The sequence below is a fragment of the Acartia tonsa genome, chromosome 3 (assembly GCF_053477335.1).
Source record: "Acartia tonsa isolate MP-2025a chromosome 3, ASM5347733v1, whole genome shotgun sequence".
Taxonomy (NCBI): Eukaryota; Metazoa; Arthropoda; class Copepoda; order Calanoida; family Acartiidae; genus Acartia; species Acartia tonsa.
Window position 1 is genome coordinate 39,905,993 of NC_137262.1, and position 22,415 is coordinate 39,928,407.

At 31.5% G+C, this 22,415-nt stretch overlaps 4 protein-coding genes across 4 annotated transcripts in view; all 4 read right to left on the minus strand.

Annotated features, from left to right (window-relative positions):
- Positions 1–3,545, minus strand: part of abs (ATP-dependent RNA helicase abstrakt) — a 33,195-nt gene extending 29,650 nt beyond the window's left edge. Inside the window, exons 1-3 of the mRNA XM_080153913.1 lie at positions 3,478–3,545; positions 3,010–3,181; positions 997–1,195 (exon numbers count right to left, since the gene is read on the minus strand). Coding sequence (XP_080010039.1) covers positions 997–1,195; positions 3,010–3,104 — 294 coding nt within the window. The 5' untranslated portion in view covers positions 3,105–3,181; positions 3,478–3,545. The remainder of the gene's footprint in view (positions 1–996; positions 1,196–3,009; positions 3,182–3,477) is intronic.
- On the minus strand, positions 3,117–7,684 carry LOC145314124 (mediator of RNA polymerase II transcription subunit 24-like). The gene is made up of 9 exons (XM_080153919.1): positions 7,525–7,684; positions 7,131–7,208; positions 6,587–6,682; positions 6,152–6,266; positions 5,922–6,051; positions 5,695–5,818; positions 4,635–4,727; positions 4,276–4,368; positions 3,117–3,732 (listed from the first exon to the last, which is right to left on the minus strand). The coding sequence occupies exons 1-9, from the start codon at positions 7,636–7,638 to the stop codon at positions 3,613–3,615; spliced, it is 963 nt and encodes a 320-aa protein (XP_080010045.1). The 5' UTR covers positions 7,639–7,684; the 3' UTR covers positions 3,117–3,612.
- A 75-nt stretch (positions 7,685–7,759) lies between these two features.
- Positions 7,760–20,436, minus strand: LOC145314872 (mediator of RNA polymerase II transcription subunit 24-like). The gene is made up of 18 exons (XM_080154952.1): positions 20,167–20,436; positions 19,217–19,335; positions 18,913–19,002; positions 13,945–14,108; positions 13,625–13,744; positions 13,219–13,348; positions 12,989–13,048; positions 12,579–12,648; positions 12,039–12,165; positions 11,474–11,553; positions 11,283–11,351; positions 10,970–11,071; positions 10,765–10,852; positions 10,448–10,570; positions 9,416–9,549; positions 9,121–9,239; positions 8,061–8,158; positions 7,760–7,764 (listed from the first exon to the last, which is right to left on the minus strand). The coding sequence occupies exons 1-18, from the start codon at positions 20,434–20,436 to the stop codon at positions 7,760–7,762; spliced, it is 1,968 nt and encodes a 655-aa protein (XP_080011078.1).
- LOC145314125 (protein mago nashi homolog) lies at positions 20,411–21,941 on the minus strand. Its single transcript, XM_080153920.1, has 3 exons — positions 21,289–21,941; positions 20,856–21,049; positions 20,411–20,667 (listed from the first exon to the last, which is right to left on the minus strand). Exons 1-3 carry the CDS (start codon positions 21,451–21,453, stop codon positions 20,586–20,588), a joined length of 441 nt encoding a protein of 146 aa, XP_080010046.1. The 5' UTR covers positions 21,454–21,941; the 3' UTR covers positions 20,411–20,585.
- Positions 21,942–22,415: the final 474 nt, after the last annotated feature.

Consider the following 22,415-nt stretch of genomic DNA (forward strand, 5'->3'; position numbering starts at 1 on the left):
AAAACCGCCGTTTTCCGCCGAATTTTTTTTTGCTTTTTGTCGCCATTTTACACAATTTTTAATCATCTGAGATAAAATTTTCCCATATATTTTCACTTGACACTTTTTTAGTGTTGACATGTTTCAAATATTACAAGTGTCACATGAAAATACAAGGGAAATTTTTATTTTTAAAAAAGTTTATCTCAGATAATTAAGAACTGTCTAATTTGGCGAAAAAAGGCAAAAAAATTCGGCAGGAAACGGCTGGAGCAGCGGTTTCACTGCCGTTTCTTTACAGTTACATTTTGTTCTCCACAAAAGCAACTGCTGTGCCACATTTTAGAGCTGTAACCCTTTTATGGGCCGAGTTCATGCGCGTTTACTTTTGGATTAAAAAAGTGGCACATCCGCCTCCCCCCTTTGAATATTACCTTATGGGAGGTTAGGTTAGGTTATATTGGGTACTGGGTTAGGACACTCGCGGTATAACCCAGCAGGGGTTAGTCATAGGGAAAAAAAACTAACCCCCCTCTCTAATTTTTGTTTGTTTTAAAAAGGGGGTGGCGGATGTGCCACTTTTTGAAACCAAAACTAAAAGACAACAAAGGAACTCGACTAAAAAAAAGAGTTACAGGTCTGAGATTTTGCATGGCAGTTGCTTTATAGGGGTACAATATGGAACTGTGAAGAAACGGCGGCGCAACCGCCGAAAACCGCCGTTTCCCGCCGAATTTTTTTTGCAATTTCTCGGCTGTTTTCGGCGGTTGCACCGCCGTTTCTTCACTGTACCATATTGTAACCCTATAAAGCAACTGCCATGCAAAATCTCAGACCTGTAACTCTTCTTTTAGTTGAGTTCCTTTGACTTTTAGTTTTGGTTTCAAAAAGTGGCACATCCGCCTCCCCCCTTTAGAAGGGAGGGGGAGGGCAGATCCAGAGCGGCCAACAGGCAATTTGAAGGAAATCACCGATAACTCTAACACTTTATCCTTTACATCATGATACAAAAGTTACCTTTAACAGATTAGAAACTAAGGCCAGATTAGGTTTAGGTTTCTCCGCTGGTGGCTTGTCTTTTTGCTCCTTGTTTGCCTCCCAAATATCTTTGTCTTCATCTGAGCTGAAACCAGTCACTTTCTTCTCTTTCTCACTGTCGGAGGTTTTTACCTCTTGTAGACGTCCAAGTTTTACTAGCTGCTGTTTTCTTCTTTCCCTAAAAAAAATAAATGTCTTTCAAGTTCCTAATGGGTAAAAAAAATATGATTAGATTATTTATCAGTCTAATTGAAATAATGGAATAATACACAGCAACGTTGTTGAAAAGAGACTATCCAAGGAAAAACACACAGCTCAATTGTAGGAAAATATTTCGATTAAATCGCATCTAATTCTTGTCAATCTTCTTTATCATAGTTCTTTACTGTACAAAGGTTTAATTGAAATAAATTGACATTAAGGAAGAGGGTAGTTTTCGTTTGTTTGTTATTTGCTTTAGGTCAGGTCAGGTTAGGCTATATTGAGCACTGGGTGGGTAGCCCCGCAGTTTTAGGAATAGGTGAAAAATACCCCCCCCCCCCATTCTTCCAAAATAAGGGGTTTCAGTGCTCGACAGGCATTTGATGGAAAGCACTTATTATTCTAATGTTATCATAGTCCATAAAAATGAATACAGAGAAAATCTTAAAACAAATCTTACACCTTCCTTTTTTAATAGTGTAGCTTAAGTCTCAACAACTAAGTTTCAAAACTTTCTAGTTGAAATTGACACGTAGCAGATAAGAGGGGTACTTTTATAAGATAAAGTAATAGGTAAATATCTTCAAGTAACATAACCTACTATAAATAGTTTATAATTAACAGAGCTATACTACAAAAAAAAAACTCATATAAAAAAGTAAGAATCCTTAGCTATAAGACCTTTAAAAATCTTTAAAATCTTTTTTTGCAAGCATACATGATCAAATGTTGTTTTTTGATATTAGTGTTTTGTTTATCCATTAAAACTATAAAAGAAAGAAAAAAATCTTTATTTCAGACAGAAAAAAACAAGATAAGATTCAACCTTATCTACCTACAAAACCAACTTTATTTAAAACCTGCCAATTCTTACAGCCCTGATATTTTCCACTTGATAAAATATATGTACTACAATAGAATTAAATAGAAGCTTTTGGTCAACATTTACAAATTAAACTGAAACTGCACCAAAGACTTAAAGGGGACTGTTCCATGGACAAGAACATGCTGGTCCACACATTTCAAGTGCCGAGAAACTCGTTTTCTTTTGATAGTCGTAATTTCCCACTCCAAAATAGGAACAATACTTTACAACATGCTAGGTTTTATGCGACATAGATAAGTAACAATTACATAACAAAAGCTTAAAAATGATCAATAAAAGGCATGTTAGATTACAAACATTGACCAAATCCTATCTCATGGAATTATCCCTAAAGTGTGGGTACTTCACAACTTTTGGCTAAACTTTTGTAAAATTGATTGAGTCGAGCCCACAATTTTACCTTTCCTCAAATATCAAAGAGGATTTTAAAGTAAACTATTTTGGGCTGGGTTGGATACTTTAAAAACCTATGACAAAAATTATATTCCATTCTTTCAATGAAGTAAGTGCTAAGTGCCCTAAAAGACCAATTAAAACGATTTACAATGTTAACTAAAATGCTAAATATATATTAAGAAGACTAAAAAATCAGAATCACTTCTAGCTGGAACACCAAAACGTCGTTGATTAAATCAAAACCTCCAACATTTGATGTACTCTTTCAGTATACAACATATTTCAAATATACCAAATACGAAATTAGATATTAAAAATATGTTTTCAAGGATCGAACCCAAGTAGAAGAATTTTGTTTGTACAGTAGACAGTGATTGTACATTTCATTTCAACATTTATATTTTAATATATTTAAAATCTTCAGTTTCCTCAAATACTAATGCATCTATGTAGAAGAAAGTACAAATACGTACAGATAATACGAATTTAATTATAGCTGCGCTACTTACTTGACGGAGACATATTCGGTATAGTCATCATCTCCCTCTGACTCTGATTTCGGAGTTGGGGATCTCCGATATCGTTTGATCGGAGGACCTGGCATTTTGTTTTAGAGTCTGTAATAGGTAAAAATGTTGGCAATTATGGGATCATATGATTAAATACAAAGTGTTTTAATAGCTTTAAATTTTAATATCAACCCTTAAAAATATCTGAATTTCTAATTTCTAATTTGTAAACAATCTTATTTGTAATAATTGACGATAAATTAGATTAAATATGAAATTGACGTTTAAGAATAATTCTCAAAATGTAAAACCACATTGAAGACTTTAAAATGAAAAGAAAAAGCATATGTTAAAATTCACAGAAATGTAATCATTTAAAAAGAGAATATTTCAACACCCACCATCAATTATCATATTGAATTTCATCTACCAAGGATAGAAATGATTTACAATGCAATTTTTACTTACGTTTTTGCTTGATTACCTTAAGGTATTAATAAATCTGATTTAGAACAAAAATTTCATATTTTCCTATAACTTTAAAAAATAATAAATAAACCAACCAAAAATACAAATGAACAATATTTAATATAAATAAATGAACTATTTAACAACTGGTGTACGTGGAGTGATATTCCTGAGCAGGCAAAGACCAGTGAGCAGATTTCTTCTACCTTGCTGGCTCCCTGTATCAAATATACGCAACAGGCAGTGGGGTGAAAACCTTACGTTTAGAAAATACTTTAATACAAGCATTATAGCATACATTTTTTTCAGGGAAAAAATATTGTCATGTATAAAGATTTTTCGGGTAAAGTCTCTTACGTGACAACGCCTCTTAAGGGGCGTTTTGTCGTATTTCCACAATGTCTTTTGATAGGTTATTTTAGGTTAGGTTATATCAGGTTAGTTGATTGCCCCGCAGGGTTAGAGCCCCCCACAGTGGCTAAAAATAGGAGAAAAGCTACTGTGAAAATACGAAGAAATCCCCCTTAAGAGGCGTTGCCACGAAAGGGACTATATCCGATTATTCTTTGAACAAGAAACTGACGGAAATTTTAAATGTATAAAAAAGAATTATCAACCTCTAATAATATAAAGGTTAGAGAAAAAAATTGCTACAAACTATTTATTTGAATAAAACCAAGAAATTTATGAAAATGTATTGAAAATTAAACGTGTTTTATTTAAAACCTGCAACTTTCGTGGTCAAGATACATATAAGCATTTTAAAAAAATCAAAACTGAAATTGAAGTATTTTCTTTCCTGGAAGGTTCCATCCTTATGAGATGGTACAGGAGTGAGGCTGGCATTATTGACATCAGGGCACTACAATCTTCATTATCCAACTCAATACACTAAAAAAATTACCAAAATTAGAATCTTTAAAAACTTTGACATTTGGTTAACACAATAAAAAAAGTTTAGCTTTTAAAATGTTAGTGGAATGATAAACATTTCCTAAAATAGCTAGAGCTAAAAATCCCTTAAGATCGTCTTAACGGTTTAAGGACAGAAGAAATATAAAGCAACTTACTTGCTTATGTAAATAACAAAGTTTCAATCCTGATAAATAAAATACCTAACATAATTTGCATAATTAAAATTTAAAATAAACCTTTACCTGTTCAATAAAAGCATAGACAAATTCAAGTTTAGGGTTCTTGGAACTGTCAGTACAAATTTGGTGAAAAAGTTGATACAAAGAGTGGTGGGCCTAAAAAAAGTTTAGGAATATTTTTTTAAAAGTAAAATTAAGTACTTTCGTTTTAAAGTATTAAACTTTATGTTTATTACAGGGCTGTTGGCCTGCTCATCACCTCACCTGCTCTCCAGTTATCCGCAGCTTATTTTATTATATGATTTATGTTGTATTTATGATTATGTCATGTCTATGTCAATAAAATAAGATGCAGCTTGGTTCTGTGTTTTAATTTATATTATCATGTTGTCCATCTTTCCAGATTTAGGATGGAGGTTTTAAATTATGTTTACAAAATTTCAGTAGGTCACAATGCCTAGAAAATGACAGATAAGGGTCGCGTAGTTACTCCATAATTCACTTAATACGCATTTCCAAATATACATGGTTTTTACCTTGTTTAACAAAAAGTTTTCTATAAAAATTCAAGAAAAAAACTGAATAATTTTCTTAATATCTAATAAATATTATTTGATGCTTAAAAATAATTTACTGGAAAATTTACAGAGACTAAACCCAAAGCTTTAAGAAGCATTTGCGATAAAATAATAAAAGTAATTCAATACTTATGTATTTTATCAAAGAACGTATATTTTCCAACTTAACAAGTTACATAACTTCTATTTACTTTGAGTACAAGTTATATTTGTATTTTATAACAGACAAGAAGTATCAAGTAATTAAGCTTGCCAAGATGTACTTGTAAACAAACAATAAACTTTTTCAAGTACATAACTACTTAGTTTTGTAAATGATTACATAAAAATACTTGAAACAAATTAACAAACAAGTAAAAAGTTCACAATGTCATAAATGATAAAATTGTCCTTTTACCTCCTTGATATTCTCAAACGAGAATCCTGTGAACTATTCAATACGATACCTCCACTTTCAAAATATGTAAACTCCGTACACAATTTTGTATACGTTACTTAGTCATTATCACACATCTAAAGATTACCTATCAAAAAACGAAATATACCTGTGTGATCAGCTGTTCTTGAGTTTGACCGCCAGCCTGGATGATTTTATCAGAGGTTGATAGCTTGCGCATCTTGGATGCAGGATTAAAAGCATGATTGCAGAGGTCTGTTAGTTCAACACTCCTTAAAGAAGAAAGATAATGTTTTTAAAATGATCACCAAAAATTCTGAGATCTATTTTTAAGACAAGAAAAAAAACATTAAAGGCAAATGTTAATATTTGTACCTGAATTTTCTTTTCTTTGTAGTATAAGGTCCAGAAGTTTTAATTTTGATGTTGGCGGCCAGACAGTGAACTGTCAACCTGGCCAGAGCGTTGCCTGCTGGATAACACAGGCTCTCCATTTCACCGTCACCTGAAAAGTAAAAAATTAAGTATACACACAAAATTTTTCCTAAACTTGCGCATTTTTTAACAGTTTTACATGGATTTTTTTTGTAGTTATCTGCAATTACCTGCTAATATGGAAGGAATTGTATTTATAAGCAGGGATAAGGTACAGGCAGGTAAATCAATATGCATCATACTGAAAATCATATCTCCACATTTAGATACATCTTCACTGTAAACCTTAAACACAAGAATTTATCTATTCAATAATATAAAGTAGTAAGGGTTGTTTGTCTGAAGCTTAAGATCTCTGAAATTACTGGTTCTTATGGGTTGTTCTATTTACAATTGCTGTGGGTTGATTTTATGCTATTTTTCTAAACTAGCCCCTCTAGAGGCTAGGGGCGAAGCAACTTATAAGAATTAAATGGATCAAATTAATTTAATCAGAACATAGAAAGATAAAAATCTAAATAATCAACCATTTTTAGTCTAAAACTTGCACACATCTTATGAATGAAATGAAAATAACCTTAAAATACTCAAAATCATATACTTACTTGAGAATTAAGCTTGCCGATGAGCATCTTGACAAACCAATGTGTTCCTCCAGTTGTGTATAATCTGGCCATTTCTTTTGTGGTATCCAATGTCACCTGAAAAATATTGACAGGGTAAGATTTTGGACTTTATTGGCAAGCTTTTTAGTCTTTACATAATTTTGAATTATTAATTTTAAAATTTAGTGCAAATGCTTCTTAAATGTATTTTAGACTATCAACAATTATCATTAAAGTAAAAGGATCTTTGTCTGTGTGTGTACCGAAGGATCTCGCTATCCACTGATATGGTTCTCCTTTACAGGGTAGCTTTTCATAGATCCTGGAAAGTTTTATACCTATTTTAGGGGAGGGTACCACCACCCTACCAAGCGAAATCGCCCTACGAAAAAATACCTTCCTCCCCCAAAAAAAGTCTTTACTTTTTCTTTTTAATTGAAAGTTGGAGCCCTAGAGTCCTATATAGTGGCGTATCCGCTAGTAATAACAGAGCTTCTCTATAATATTTTAACTGTAAATTGATATTACACATAAAGTTTAGTACCTGACTGTTATCCCAAACAACTTCCCAGAGTTTAGTGAAAGATGCAGACAGGTTGGATATCTGGTTATTTTCATCTCTCTGAAAACATTAACATTTTAAAATGAAAATAATAAACTACCTTCCTATTGTAACTTATACATAGGAAAATAAATAGAATGTTTCATGATAAGAGCATGTTATTTATTTCGACTACAGAAAATATATTAAAAAAGATATTTACAATTACGTCAGTTTACTCTGGTTAGACAAAATAATGGCAATGTATTGGCTATTAATTTTTTAGAAAGCAAAGTGAGAATCTAAAATGTACGCAGTAGTGGATCCTAATTAAGATTTCTTATAGTATCTCCCAGTCCCTCTTTCTCTATCATTTCTTTAGTGTTACAATTCTGACCTGTTTAGCCACAGCAATCTCATTCCTCATATTCTTCAAAATATTGACCATCATGTCATTTCTCTTGGCAAAGAAGGGCCGTGTATCCATTTCTTCACCCTCTGGTAGAGGCATATTTATAAATTGGTCCAGTACTGATAGAGGAGATGGTTTAAAATTAGCACCTTAAAAATAAAATGAGAAAAATATATATATCAATATTTCAAACAAGATTGTATTTGTCAAGCCTATTTAATTAACCTAAATTATGAACTAGTAGGATATTTGCACGTTCATTTGTATCTTGCAAATGGCTACGGATTATTGTAGCCAAGGTAATAACGAACTTATTACTTATTTTCTGTAATTCGATAGGGACATGGAGAAAAATGTTATTTTATGAAGTCTCAGAAAATTACAGGCTTTCTTGCCCTATGTTTAACGATATTTATGAAGAAATATGGAAATACTCAAATTCATGTATAATATACATATAGGAATGTATTATATATTTAGGTTATCTTTAAAGTATCCCTCAAATCCAAGAAATGAAATACCTGTTGGATCTTCATCCCCAAAATGAGCACTACTGACCAGCCAGGAAGCAATACATATAGGGAAACAGCACAGCTTGTTGGACAGTTGTTGTAATAACCTAAAACAATACCACTCAATGAAAAAAAATACTAAGTTTAAAGTGGGAAAAATCATTAAAGGATATATTATCCATATTTCAAGAAATAAAAAACTTTGATCTTTACAACTTACATACTAAGCTATAAAAATTGGAAATAATTTTAATGAATATAATAGATTTGAAATCTGCATAAAATTTTAAGGAATTTTTATAAAATTCGTTTTTTGTATAATTCTTTATCTATAAGCGCAAATACAAATTAAGTTAAATAATTTTGACATCTGTGATTGGTGGATTGAAAACTATTGCGCCCTGATTGGAGAAGCTTAAGTGACGTACATCATTTAATCAATTAGAGCGCAGGTAGTTTCCAATCCACCTATTCTATTGGTCAAAATTTCTTAACTTAAATTGGATTTGCGCTTTTAAATAATGACTTATATAAAAAACGAATTTTATAAAAAATCCTTAAAATTTTATGCAGATTTAAAATCTTTTATATTCATTAAAATTCTTTCCAATTTTTATAGCTTATTACATACCTAGGATACAAAATTACAGTAGTATTTACCAAATAACTTGCAAAAAGATGTTTTAAAATATAGAACTATTCATAAATTGAAAAATACCTATATGATTTATCTGCTTAGGTTTGTATAGGTATTCTGAACAAGATTAATTTTTTTCCCCTGTTGAAAAATATCTTAATTTTTTCACCCCTAGTTTTTTTCTCAGAAAAAGGGGAAAAATGAAATAATGTTTCCAGTACTCCTTACTTTATTCATTTTTTTACCACTCTTACTTATTTTATAATTTTTCCCCAAAGATAGGGGGGAAAATTTTCCAGAGTTTTTTATTTTTTCTCTCTCACCTTTAAACTTTTTTTATTCCCTTCCTCCCCCTTTAGCAGGGTATCCCGTGCAGAAAATACAATTACACTCCAGTAGGTGCTTAAAAACGTTAAAAAGATGTTTTTAAACCTGTTATAAGTATCCTGATTAATAGATCCCATTTCCAAACCAAGTAGTATCTCTTTCATAACTTCATGCACACTTGCACAAACTTGGTTCCACTTGATCACTTGTACTCGGATCTCTCCCTAAATATAAATAGTCTAATAAAGGTAATGATATGCCTAAAAAACAGGCCTATTTTAACAACCCCATAATAAAAAAATGCCAGCATACTTTTTCACCCCTTAAAGGTCTAGCTACTCCTTGGCTAATTAGTTTGCACACATCTGATTTTTTTATCTAATTCTCCATTAATAAGTACCTGCATCATTTGTTGGAGAAGACCATCCACCAGAGTTTCAGTTCCTCCAAGCTCCTTGAATGACTCTAGAGGTTTTACATTGCCAGGTTCTGTCATACATAGACGGGCCCATCGTGGAAATATTCCTTCTGCATCTAAATAAATGAATTGACATCATACAACTTATTTTTTTACTTACTATTTCAAATAATAATACTTCAGTAAATAGTTCAGGGGTGTATAATCTGCATGGGAGCCCCTGCTAATATGGGGGATGGGGGGAAAGAAAAATATGTATGTGGGGAGTGGAAAAAATGAAAAAAAAGAGAAAAAAATGAAAAAAAGAGAAAAAAAATGAAAAAAAAGAGAAAAAAATGAAGAAAAAAAAAAGTAAATAAGGCCATATTTGTAATGTCTTTTATCAAATAAGGATTGATTGATTGATTAGCCATATTCTCTTAGGGTTTGGACCTAAGTAGTCAAGGAGTAGGCTGAGACACTTTTGTATAGCCACTAGGGCTATCAAGCTCCACGTTCAAGCACATTATAACTTGACCCGCTATCTCATGAGAGCTACTCATTATTACCTCACCCTCGCCGAGTATGGCAGGTGTCCCAAATTAAGTCACCGTAATGAATGACGCTCTCCGCAGAGGAGCTTGGATAAGGGTAGTACTGATATTTTGTACTTGACTATCAAGTATCCAAACTTACTCAATAATCCCCTTCTTACACAACCAGGGGAAGTTGCGTGAATGTATTCAACTGAGAAATTCGAGTTGCCACATGGAGACTAGAACTCGAACTCTCATCACCGTAACTCAGTGCGTTACCACTGAGCTACGACGCCCCTTAATCAAATAAGGAAGAAAACTTTAATTAACTGAATTTTCATTTTCCCCCCTCCTTGGAGCAAAAACCAGGGGGAAAAATGAAATATTTCTTATACGGGGAGAAAAATAAATCTTGTGCAGAATATACAGCCCTGAAATAGTTCTTTTATAGATATGATATATATGGACGAAATACCTACTAATTAAAATATATATTTACCTGGACTTAATATACTAGTAGAGAAACATTGAACGGTGTACACCAGCATAAGGAAGGTCATATCAAACAATGCAGCCCTATTCTGGGCCACTTTGTTAGATTCTCCCATGGACTCCTGGGTACCTAAATTACAGACATTGTCAATAAATCATCATGCTACTGTTTAATAATAATTAAAAGTATCCTTAACACAGCAAAAATAAACAGTTTTAATCAAACAAGTTTCTTTATATTCCAATGGAACGGTTGCTTTTCTAATCCCTTAATTATTGATGACCCATCAAAGAATAAATAAATGTTTTCTTCTTAAGAATTACCTTTATTGAAAAACAATAGCTTGGAAACCAAATGAGGTAAGGTTCCATTTGCAGAGGCGGCTGAGAGCAACAGATCAAAACTGGAACCCTGTGAAAAAATTTAAAATTTCAGAATGTTTTTTAATAGGTATCATTTAAATTGTTTGGAAAGAAAATTTTTATTACATTGTAAACTTTTACACATATTACTTCTAAATATAAATACCTTCACAATGTGATACATCACAGAAAGCAGATTTTCAAACTCGTTTGAATCTGTGGTTCTGTTTTCAAATGTTTTGATAATGGTCTGTAGTGTTGAGTCGGCCTGGAATAGGTTTTTTTTTGTACAAATCCAAATTATTTACGATTGGTAAATTTTTGTTGTATATTTGAAGATATAAAGCCTAGGTACCTGGGAAAAAATCTACTATAAAGCTATATTGCTTTCATCACTCATTCAGGATTTAAATTGGAACAAGTAATTTCTTAATGCATGAAACATTATTTTTTTCCTCATTTTTGGATTGTACAAAAACCTTGAAGATCATGTTGATATCTCGAGATTCTGTGTAATTATTGGTTTTGAATTCTCCCTCTGTTTGTAACCTAATTTTAAGAGACAAAATCAAGCTTTGAATTTCATACAGCTAATAGGTTTTGTACTTTATTTATTTATGTTATGTAAAATATCATGGAAATAAAATCAAAGCTTAATGAGTGTCTCTTTCCTTTTCTCAATTTGCTGCTGCCTCGCGGCTAGCAGCTGCTTACAATGCATTTCTGTTATTAATGGCTGCTTTCTTTTATCTAAAGTCAATCCTTAAATTAGTTTACTTCAAAAAGCATTTTTGAATATGAAATTTAAGCATTAGTCTATTCTAACATAAGATAAAACTACTGGGTAATAGAACTCCTTTATTGTATCCATTCTTTTATTCCAGCTTTAAATAGGGGTGTATATTTTCAAATTTGACCCGGCTGAGGGATGGGGAGAAAAAAAAATATGTGGTTGGGGAGAAAAAATGTAAAATTAAGAGAACTGAAAGCATTTTTTCAAAATTTTTCTCACCTTTTTGGTAAAACAAAACTAAAAGAATATGTGGGAGGGGGATAATATGAATAAAATAAAGAGTTTTAAAAATTTAAATATTTTTTTATTTTATTTCATTCCTTCCTGGAAAAAACTAGGAGGGGAAAAAAAATTTGACAGCAGGAGAAAAAAAGGAATCTTGTGCAGAATATACACCCCTGGCTTTGCATAATGAATGAAAATGACATTTAAGGATTGGTCCCTGGTGAGAAAGATGTGACTACAAGTTCAAAGGCATTGGCTTTACACTTTGCATCTATGGTGTTGAGTAAATGATTATATTGTAAAACTTTCATCAATCCTTCATATACTTCCTCCTCTCTATGATCCTGAAATACATTTTCATGTGATGTATTATACCTACCTATTGTTTAAATAAAAAGAAACTTAGTGTTACTGTAATTTAACATTTTGAGTTATTTATCGAGTCGTATTTTATATTAGAAATTAAGATAATTCCAGTTAAGTTAGCCCCGAATGGACGAAATGAGGTCTAACAAAACTGGTATTAATATTATCATTTTTATTTAATTATTCGTAGAAAATTGTCTATAATATGATACAATACATGATTTTTTAGTATGGCCGGCTATAATCCAGCGAATAATTCGGTTTCGAAGCAATACTGAAAAAAACATTTACATTAATATTCATAATAAAAGTTTTGCTAGGCATAATTTTTAACTCTTTAAAATAACATTACATAGTTAGGTAGTAAAAAAAAAATATATAATATATTCACCTGTTTATTTTCTTGAATTTTTTCAACAAGCCTGTTAAGTTTCAATAAGGTAAATGCATCCCATCTATCACTGAAACATAATATTATGATTCGTTATTATTCAAAACTGGATAATGATATGTTCTATTGGAACTGGGTATTGTAGGACACAAAACTTGCAAACATTTTAGTATTAAAAAGAAAAAGTTTAAAATTTTGTTGAGTGGGGTGATTTTTTTTCAAGGGGCGATTTCTCTTGATCTTGAGAGAGTAGTTGTACACTTTCCAAAATAGTTAAAATCCATTCCCTGGAAATATAAGAAGCCTCACTATAAAGAAAAACAATATCAGTGAAGCGGATCCTTAGCTACACACACACAGACAAACATCCTGTTATTTTTTTAAAAGGATAAATCGGTATCAAAATTTACCAGCAATCGTTGAGACCAAACATACAGCAGCGTGTCAACTCACAAACCATGTTTGCCAACCTTTCCTGATGGCAAAAGCATTTCAAAATGTTTTTCTTAAATCTAATCATTGTAAACAAATAAATTAGGTGGCAAATGTTTTCATCCAAGAAAGGGTACCTATTAATTTTAAGCTATTTAACTGTTAAAAACCAATCCTTGATTACACACAACATGGCTTTTTAAAAATGCTTTCCTTGTGCATGGTCATAATGACCGACAGCTGACTGGCTAACTGGTTCAGGTCACTGGTTGGGTTCAACACTACATCAAAGCTGACCAAGCTTTGAATACTCAAGATTAGACTACTCTTTGGCCGTCCTGACATAATATTTTATTTATATTTGTTATTCTAATCATCTTACAATTACAAAGGTAATAGGGTAAAACATTAATTATCCAAATAAAACAGGGGTTTATGTTTTTAGTAAACTGGAATAAAGCATATTTTGTCTAGATCTGTGACATTATTTCCCCAATTATACTTAGAATGTTACTATTAGTTCCCAAATTTTATATAAGGGTTGTTTTTTTTAAATATTCACAGGTTTGCTAAAGAAACACTTTGTGTAATATAACCCATTTAAAAATAAGTACCTAGTTTCAATTTTGCACTTGGTTGAGGAGCTCGTATCTTTTGTATTAAATTCATTAACTGATCTTGCAATTTGTTTTCTGGTATTATCATATGCAGCTGCTCTATCGATTTGCTTAAATCTAAAAATTGTACATATATAATGTTCATGTATACTTAAAGAAAAGAATTCATAAGTCAATAATTTATTCCTTAAAAACTTTTTATTTTTATTTTTTTTTCTGTGCAAAATCATCGAAAAAAGGTTAACCTACGTACATCGCTTTTAGTTTCCTATATTTACTTTTAGCTAATAACTATGTTTTAAAAACTTGCAGATTACCTTTGGCCGCAATGATCAAATCTTGATGCAGCTCCATATCCTCAGATTTCCCTGTATAGAAAATACAGGCAATCAAACTATCCTCTGTTGTCAGCCATTTTAATACATTAATAATCAGGTACAGGTTGGATTGGTCCACTTTGGATTCTCTGTTCTCTGATAATCTATACCAAATACTTATTTCATAACCTTGACTATGATGAATATGCACATAGCAATTCTAGAGCAAGAAACTTTAACTTTCAGCAATCAACAAAGGAAAACTTCAGTCCTATGTAATTTTGGGTCCAGAATCATAATCTGTTAAAACTAAAATCCTATGTCCTCCTTTTTGCAATAAAATCGCATTCAAATTGCAACAAATATTCGCGATACCTTATTTTCATCTTTTAAGAAACAATAATGCATTTTGCTAAAACAAAAATTAAAGTTAACCATTTATTAAATAATTTCTTATCTTTATATTTGCAAAAAAAATATTTTTTTGCAGAATAATGCCATTTTTGTCAGCGATATAAAAAGTCTCCTAAAAAACAGACTGTTAGAAAAAAAAGTAAATGTAAGGATTATAATATGTTTTTCAGTAGTCATTTAATAAATTTATACAGTAAAAACCAGAATTGTGCAACTTATTTGAATGAAAAGCCAAAAAACGTAATTTGCAAAAAAATTGCAACCCCTAAATCACATAGAAAAATAAACTTTTAACCAATCTAAAGTAATATGTTTTAAAAAACATTAAAAAATATTAATCTTTTATAAAATGAAGTTTGTTTGAAAAGTTCTAATCAAATAAAACAGGGCAAAATTATTTTTTCAAAATGCAAACAAACACTTAACTTTGAATATTTCTATAGTTTTTCTAAAACTTAAAAATCATATCGTACTCAAAATCAATGTTTTGTTTGTTAAATCTTCTTGTGGCGAGATTTTTAAATGTTACTTTTTCATATGTATTGAATAATCACAAAAAAAAGATAAAAAATTGCATTAAGCCGATTCAAATATATTAAATATTTCCTTATTAAGGCAGCAAAATAAAAAAAGGTGTAAAATAAAAATTATTTGTTTTTATTTTTTAAGCTGTATAACTTTTTAAAAAATTTTAAAACATGATTTTTGCAAAAAAATACATATTTTTTCATGAAAAGGAAGTATTGTTTATCTAATCAGCTGTTATCATAGAATATATCGTTTTCTTATGTTGGGCTAAGAATAGTAATTTCAAGGGATCGACAGCCGCACACAAGCCTCAAATTCCGCAGGTGTGCAAAATAAAGATTTTAACCAGGAAAATGGCTGTAAAGAAACATGTTTAGATATCCAGTTTGAAAATTGCAGTAAAACATACTAGGATCATAAATTTAGATCGCACTCTCATTTTAATTGTGTGATAGATGGAGTTATGTCCCCTGTTCCCTCCAAATTATTTGAACGCCTCAAAAATAGACATTAAAAAACAAGAATGACAACATCCATAAAAGCGAAGCTCTGAAACGGTTGAAAAACAAAGTTTAACACCTGTAGATTGTCAGAACTTTTTAGGAGGTGAATATAGAGATGCTTCACTTATGAAATTGTACTTTGTTGTCCTAGGAATCAGTATTCCAAAAATCAGATAAATCGGATAATAACATCACATACAAATTTGTTGTTAAAAAAGTAAAAAAACGACATGTTTAAAATGGACATACGAAAATTCTGGTATTGAATATAGTGTTGCTACGCTTTCTAAATTGTACCTTGCTACGAAAGGAATCACCATATGAAGTTTCAAATTGATAGGTCAACTCTAACATGCCATAATTAACGAAATGAGCTATCCATTTCGGACGAACAGACTGACCAACCCTAATTATAGAAAAACTCGCTTTAATAATGATAAAAAAGCTTCGCTCTTTGATATATACTAGCGGCTGCGCCCTTAGCATCTAGAGGCTCTATTCTAAAGGATAAATAAAGGCAGAAAAAAAGCCTAACACCATACCCAGACTTTATCTATCAAAAAGAATAGCCTAAAAACCACCTCAGGACCTATATGAAGCTTCAGTGTAAAGGAGAACCATAACGGTCAGCGATTAGCAAGATCCTTCGCTACAGACAAAAAAGCTTACTACTTTATATAATAAGATAATCACATTTTAATTCAATAAATTATGGCCTTTCAATTAGTGTTAAGAGGGGGGGGGGAGTTCTGACACTTTTGCGTAAACAGTGATTATAGGCTTTGTCTTTAGAGGGAGAGGATAGATTATTTTACAAAAAAGTTTCCTTTTGGGATGTAGTTTTGCTATTTAAAAAAAAAAATAATTTATTTGGCCTCCAGGTTTAGATACTGCTAGCCTTCAGGTAGATTTTAGACAGGTAAAAATATTCAAGTTAGAAAAAAACTTATTTAACTTACTTTATGGATAGTATGAACTGATTTTAAAAAAATTTAAAACAGGCTCCAGTTTCAAGTACTGCAGGGCTCCAGGTGGATCCTGCACAGTTAAAAACTGAAAAGTTTTACTTTTGAAGTGAGAACAAAACTTATTGAACAAAAGTTGCTACTTTATGGATGGTATGAACTAATTTTAGGAAAATTTTGAATTCAGGCTCAATTTTCAGGTACTGCAGGCCTCCAGGTGGATCCTGGACAGTTAAAATTTCTGGCCCTGGCTCTGCATCAAAATCTTGAACTGCATCTTCAAAAAAAAATAGGGGGTATTTTTTTTTTTTTTTTTTTTGGGGGGGGGGGGGGGGTTGGGGGTGTCCCACGCCCCAAGAAAATAGCCTAAAACCACAACATGACTAATAGGTTTATACCCTGAAGAGAAGAATCCGATCGGTTCAGTGGTTACCGAGATTAAGCTTATCAGGTAATACTAGCTAAAAAGTAGCAGATTTTAAAATAAGGTTTGTTCTAAAGTAAATAGTAAAAATTTTCAGTTTTTTACTGTCCAGGATCCATCTGGAGGCCTGCAGTAACTGAACATGGAGCCTGATTTTAAGATTTTCTTCAAGTTAGTTCATACCATCCATAAAGTAGCAACTTTTGTTAAAAAATATTTTTTCTAACTTAAATAGTGAAATTTTTCAGTTTGTAACTGTCCAGGGTCCACCTAAAGGGCCTGCAGTACCTGAACATGGAGCCTGATTTAAAAATTTTCTTCAAATTAGTTCATACTGCCCATAAAGTAGCTACTTTTGTTAAATAAGTTTTGTTCCGACTTGAATTTTTTTTACCTGTCCAGAATCCACCTGGAGGCCTGCAGTACCTGGACCTGGAGGCAAATTCTAATTTTTTAAAATAGGAAAACTACATCCCAAAAGATAACTTTTTTGTGAAATAATTTATCCTCTCACTCCAAAGACAAAGCCAATAAACACGTAGAAGTGTTAGAACTCCCCCCCCCCCCCCATTTATAAAAATTTTAACATTCACCCTAGGTAATTCAAACTATACTTTCTGACTACTGCATCTGGGCCCTATTTTTAAAAGCGAGGCTTTTCTATAATTAGGGTCGGTCCGTCCGTCTGTAACGGATAGCTTTTTTCGTTAATTTAGGCATGTTAGAATTGTCCTATCGATTTCAAACTTTGCATGGTGATTCCTTTAGTAGTTAGGTACGATTTAGAAAGCGTAGCAACTCTATAATCATTACCAGAATGTCCGTACGTCCATTTTAAACATGTTGATTTTTTTACTTTTTAACAACAAATTTTAATGTGATCTAATCATCCGATTGATCTGATTTTTGGTATATTAATTCCTGGGACAACAAAGTATAATGTTATAAGCAAAGCAACTCTATAATCAAGTCCTAAAAATGTAAGTATGTCCATAAACATTATCCTGTATCTAGCAGTTTTTCAACAAATTTACTTTCAATTTTGGTTTGACTCTTATACATTTATATTCTGATCATTCAGTTCTGACACTATACAAATGTTAATGTCCGGTTGTCCTACCATTTCAATGCTTCGCTTTTATGGATGTTGTCATCCTTGTTTCATTTGCAAATTGAATACATGTTTGCGGGAGATAATTTAAATTTCGTCTTGGTTACCGAAAAAAATGCGGCACTGCTATGGCCGTAATAAAAAAATCCAATGCTTACATATGATTATATCGTATAAAATCAAATACGTACGCTATTACATTAAAAATTTGTTATAAATTACAACAAATTAATATTATTTTTTTTTACCACTGGGAGTTATTTATGTAAATGTTATGGACATTTTAGCAGACAGATATAAATTTCAAATTCAGTAAGTTAAAATTTTCAGGGATATTAAAAATAAGTGTATAATTTATTTCATTTCAAAAGTTCATCTAATTTATTGTCAATAATCGTATTTCAATATAAAATATTTTTGATAGGCAATATATTAACCCTGAAAATTAAAAGTCGTTGTTGTTATTTTAATGATAAGGATTTTAATTTTTTTTTAAAACTTAAATATCTCTGAAGAAGGGGAAAGAAGGATTTAACTGTAAATGAAAACATGAAATATAGGCCTTAATTTTATCGCCACACTTTGCGGATTCTTGCGGAGAGGTGTAGATAGTATAATTCGCCTCTGCATTTGGGTGTATGATGATGAAAGCGCAATCTACTTTTTCAAAGGACTACTGAGATTTAAAATAAATGATGAATAAAACCTCCAAACCCCTCTCTCTCCACCCTCAATTCTTATGTGCTAACTGTTCTAACTTTTCTTATGTGTTAACTGTTTTTACTTAACTATTTGAGGAAAGGTTCGGATATAAATTGATTAATCCATGTCCCCTTACACTTTTCTTTCTAAACAACACTTTTTGAAGGTCAAAGTATAAATGCAAAAACTAAACAGCTCATTTAGATTTCAAACTAACTAGATAGGTAATTCAACTTTATATTTAATGTATGTATATTACCGTTATTCAAACGACAAACTTTAATAAAACTATGTTTTGTAATATTGAATAGGTATTTGTTCCTTGCGACAGTAGCCGCAGCTGTATGGAGAAGCCAGGTGGCCAAAGATACCAGGCTCAAACTAAACTGCACAAAATCTTCAATTTGGCCTCTAAAATTTGAAAAATCTATTAATGAATAGGTATATAAATAGTAGATACTTCTTATCAAAAAAAGTATTGTGCAATTTGTTTTAGCTCATCTAAACAAGGTATAATCATGTTTTAAATCAATTCTATATTGAAACATTATCGATCACTGATATAAATTTAATGACGTTTAGTATGGACCGGTGTATAATATTTAAGCAAGCTTCAAAAAAATACCTGGAAGTTATAAATGTTCTGTGTTTGTAAATAAGATTCAGAAAAGCAGCTGTGCAATGGGGTAAATTGTATTTTGTAAATCTGCTCAGAGAATTGATCACTGCTGTATAGCTTGTCAACTGAAAAAATATTAAAAGTTAAGGTACCTAAAAATTATCTATGCAGTACCTTTTCGATTTTGCTATTAAAAATAATTATTAAAAGCGAAGCTTTTCTATAATTAGGGTCGGTCCGTCCGTCCGTACGTCCGTACGTCCGTCCGTACGTCCGTAACGGATAGCTTTTTTCGTGAATTTAGACATGTTAGAATTGTCCTATCGATTTCAAATTTTGCATGGTGATTCCTTTAGTAGTTAGGTACGATGTAGAAAGCGTAGCAACTCTATAATCATTACCAAAATGTCCGTACGTCCATTTTTAACATATTGATTTTTTTACTTTTTTAAATAGCTTTTTTCGTTAATTAAGGCATGTTAGAATTGTCTTATCGATTTCAAATTTTGCATGGTGATTTCTGTAATAGTTAGGTACGAGTTAGAAAGCGTAGCAACTCTATAATCATTACCAGAATGTCCGTACGTCCATTTTAAACATGTTGATTTTTTTTACATTTTTAACAACAAATTTGTATGTGACCTAATTATCCGATTGGTCTGATTTTTGGTATACTGATTCCTGGGACAACAAAGTACAATTTTATAAGCGAAGCAACTCTATAATCAAGTCCTAAAAATGTAAGTATGTCCATAAACATTATCCTGTATCAAGCAGTTTTTCAACAAATTTACTTACAATTTTGCTTTGACTCTTATACATTCGCATTCTGATTATTCAGTTCTGACATTATACAAGTGTTAATGTCCGTTTGTCCTACCGTTTCAGAGCTTCGCTTTTATGGATGTTGTCATCCTTGTTTTTTAGGTATTGAATATAAAATTGTCTTTGTCTACCTGGGAGGCAATAGAATGATCTAAAAGGTCCAGCAACAATCTATTTGGCGAGGGTCCATTTGCTGACAGACTTAATATTTGTTCAGCCAAATCAGCATCTTCTGCTGGACTGCTTTTTGTAACCAATGTTTTAATCTGTGTTCCGAATTGGCTGGCTGTCCATCTCTCCCTCCAGGCCTTTATTAACATTGCCTTCATCGCGGCACTGCGATTTAAACCTTTGTCTTGTGTCATAATTAATGCATCTGAAAACTTGACAAAAAAAATCATTGAATTGAAAAAAATTACAATGTATTATCAAACATACAAAAGGTACTGAAGTACAAACAAAACAATAATGCTTTTGGTTTCAAAACACACACGTGATCTCACAGAAATATTACAAGTGAATGTGAGACATTATGATTGGATTAGGATGGTTATATGGGCTTGATCTTGAAGTGGAGGCCAATGAGAGAGAAGACCATACACTTGAGATCTTGCACGAGGTAGTAGAAACACCTGAAACAAAACAAATTTTAAATTTAGGAAAAAGTGTTAATTATTATTATTTTTAAAGTTAAATTCATTTGATAACTAAGTATTTTGATCTGCATATTGATTGAAATACTGTATTATATTTTTAACACACTTTTTATGACAAGATTTATTTTTCATCATAGATTAAAACAACCAATAAAGTATCAAACCTGAGGCCATCTGGATCTCTGGACTGATTAACATCCACGAGACTGCCAATTTTGCTTGTTGTGAACGAGATGTGTTCATCGCCAATGACAATCTCCAGCTCTTGTCTGCCGACACGATCAGGCTGGGGCCACAGCGCGTCGTCCTCAGCCATAATCTCACTGTCCTCAACGATTCTACGCAGCTCATTGATTACCTGTTAAATGAAATTAAATTAGTGCCTTCAAAAAAGCAAAAAAAAGGGTTTGCATTTTTTACATTAGATGAATGACAATAGTTAAAATGTTTTACAGATGTCCTAAAACAGAAAATAATTCAACTGACATTCAAGTCAAAGCTGTTTAACGATAAGAATAAAAAAAGATTTTGATTGACAATAAAATCAAGAATTAGTTCAACTACTCTATCGATAACCAATAAATATAAAACGAATACCTTGCTGTGGACAAAAGCCTCCTTCCTGATCATGGTATCATTCTTGTAGTTGCTGTTGTTAGCATACCTCAACTTGCCGTCAGGACGGAACTCGAACTCGAGAAACTCGTGACCGAACTTGCCCTTGTGGCCGACATAGTAACGTAGATAGAAATCGTTACTCATTTTATGTCTAAAACAGGAACTAAAAGTTGTACGATTAGCAAAGGTAAATGACTTATATATTTAATTTAATTGCATAAAAGGTATAAGTTAGAGGCTTTTTTACTTGGTATCATTTATAGTAATGTTAATGTTAAGTTTATATAGCTCATGCACCTCTAGCGCACAGCTTGAATGAATAAGGGCAGTAAAATAGCTATATAAAAAAAACCTATGTGTAGCTTCCCTAAAATAGATAACTCAATTCTAATAATCACTTCAAAATTACTTTAAAATGTCTCGCTGACAATTATTTAATAATTTCACGTATTACATAATTTTCGAATTATATCCATAGAAATGCTAAAACAAAAAAAATCTCTTTAAATTCATAAATACGCTTTAAAATGATAATTATTTTATATTATTCAATTGTTTATCTAATATATAAAATGTCACATCCATGTAACACTCGCATAGTACATGGTCAAAAACGTACACACAAATAATAAAAAAGTACGTCGTGTTTTTTTTTCTTTTCGGTGAAGCTCCCGGCTTGTAGTAAATTAAGCATTATTTGATAATTTGATAATATAATTTATATTTTTAAAATTGATTGAAAATATTATTCAGATTTATTTATATGATTAAGATTATTTTGTTGTAAAAAATTAAAATATTAATATCTAATTAATTTAATAATCTATTTGCCTAGTTTACTAAAAGCCATATGTTACGCGGCATTTCTGGCAGATCCTGCGCATCCAGGTAGAGAAGCCCGCTCAACCAACCTTGCAAGTCTTTGTTGTGGTACAAATTGGAAAGTTTTGATGGGATAGCATCTGTTTTACTGTTATTTTATTATAGAAAATTTTAAAAATTAGTTTTAAGTGAAAATTTTTTTTGCGTTTTTGATGTTTGTTTACTATTATTAAAGTATTTAATTTGTGTATAGTTTTATAGTAATTGATGCGAGACGCTAATTA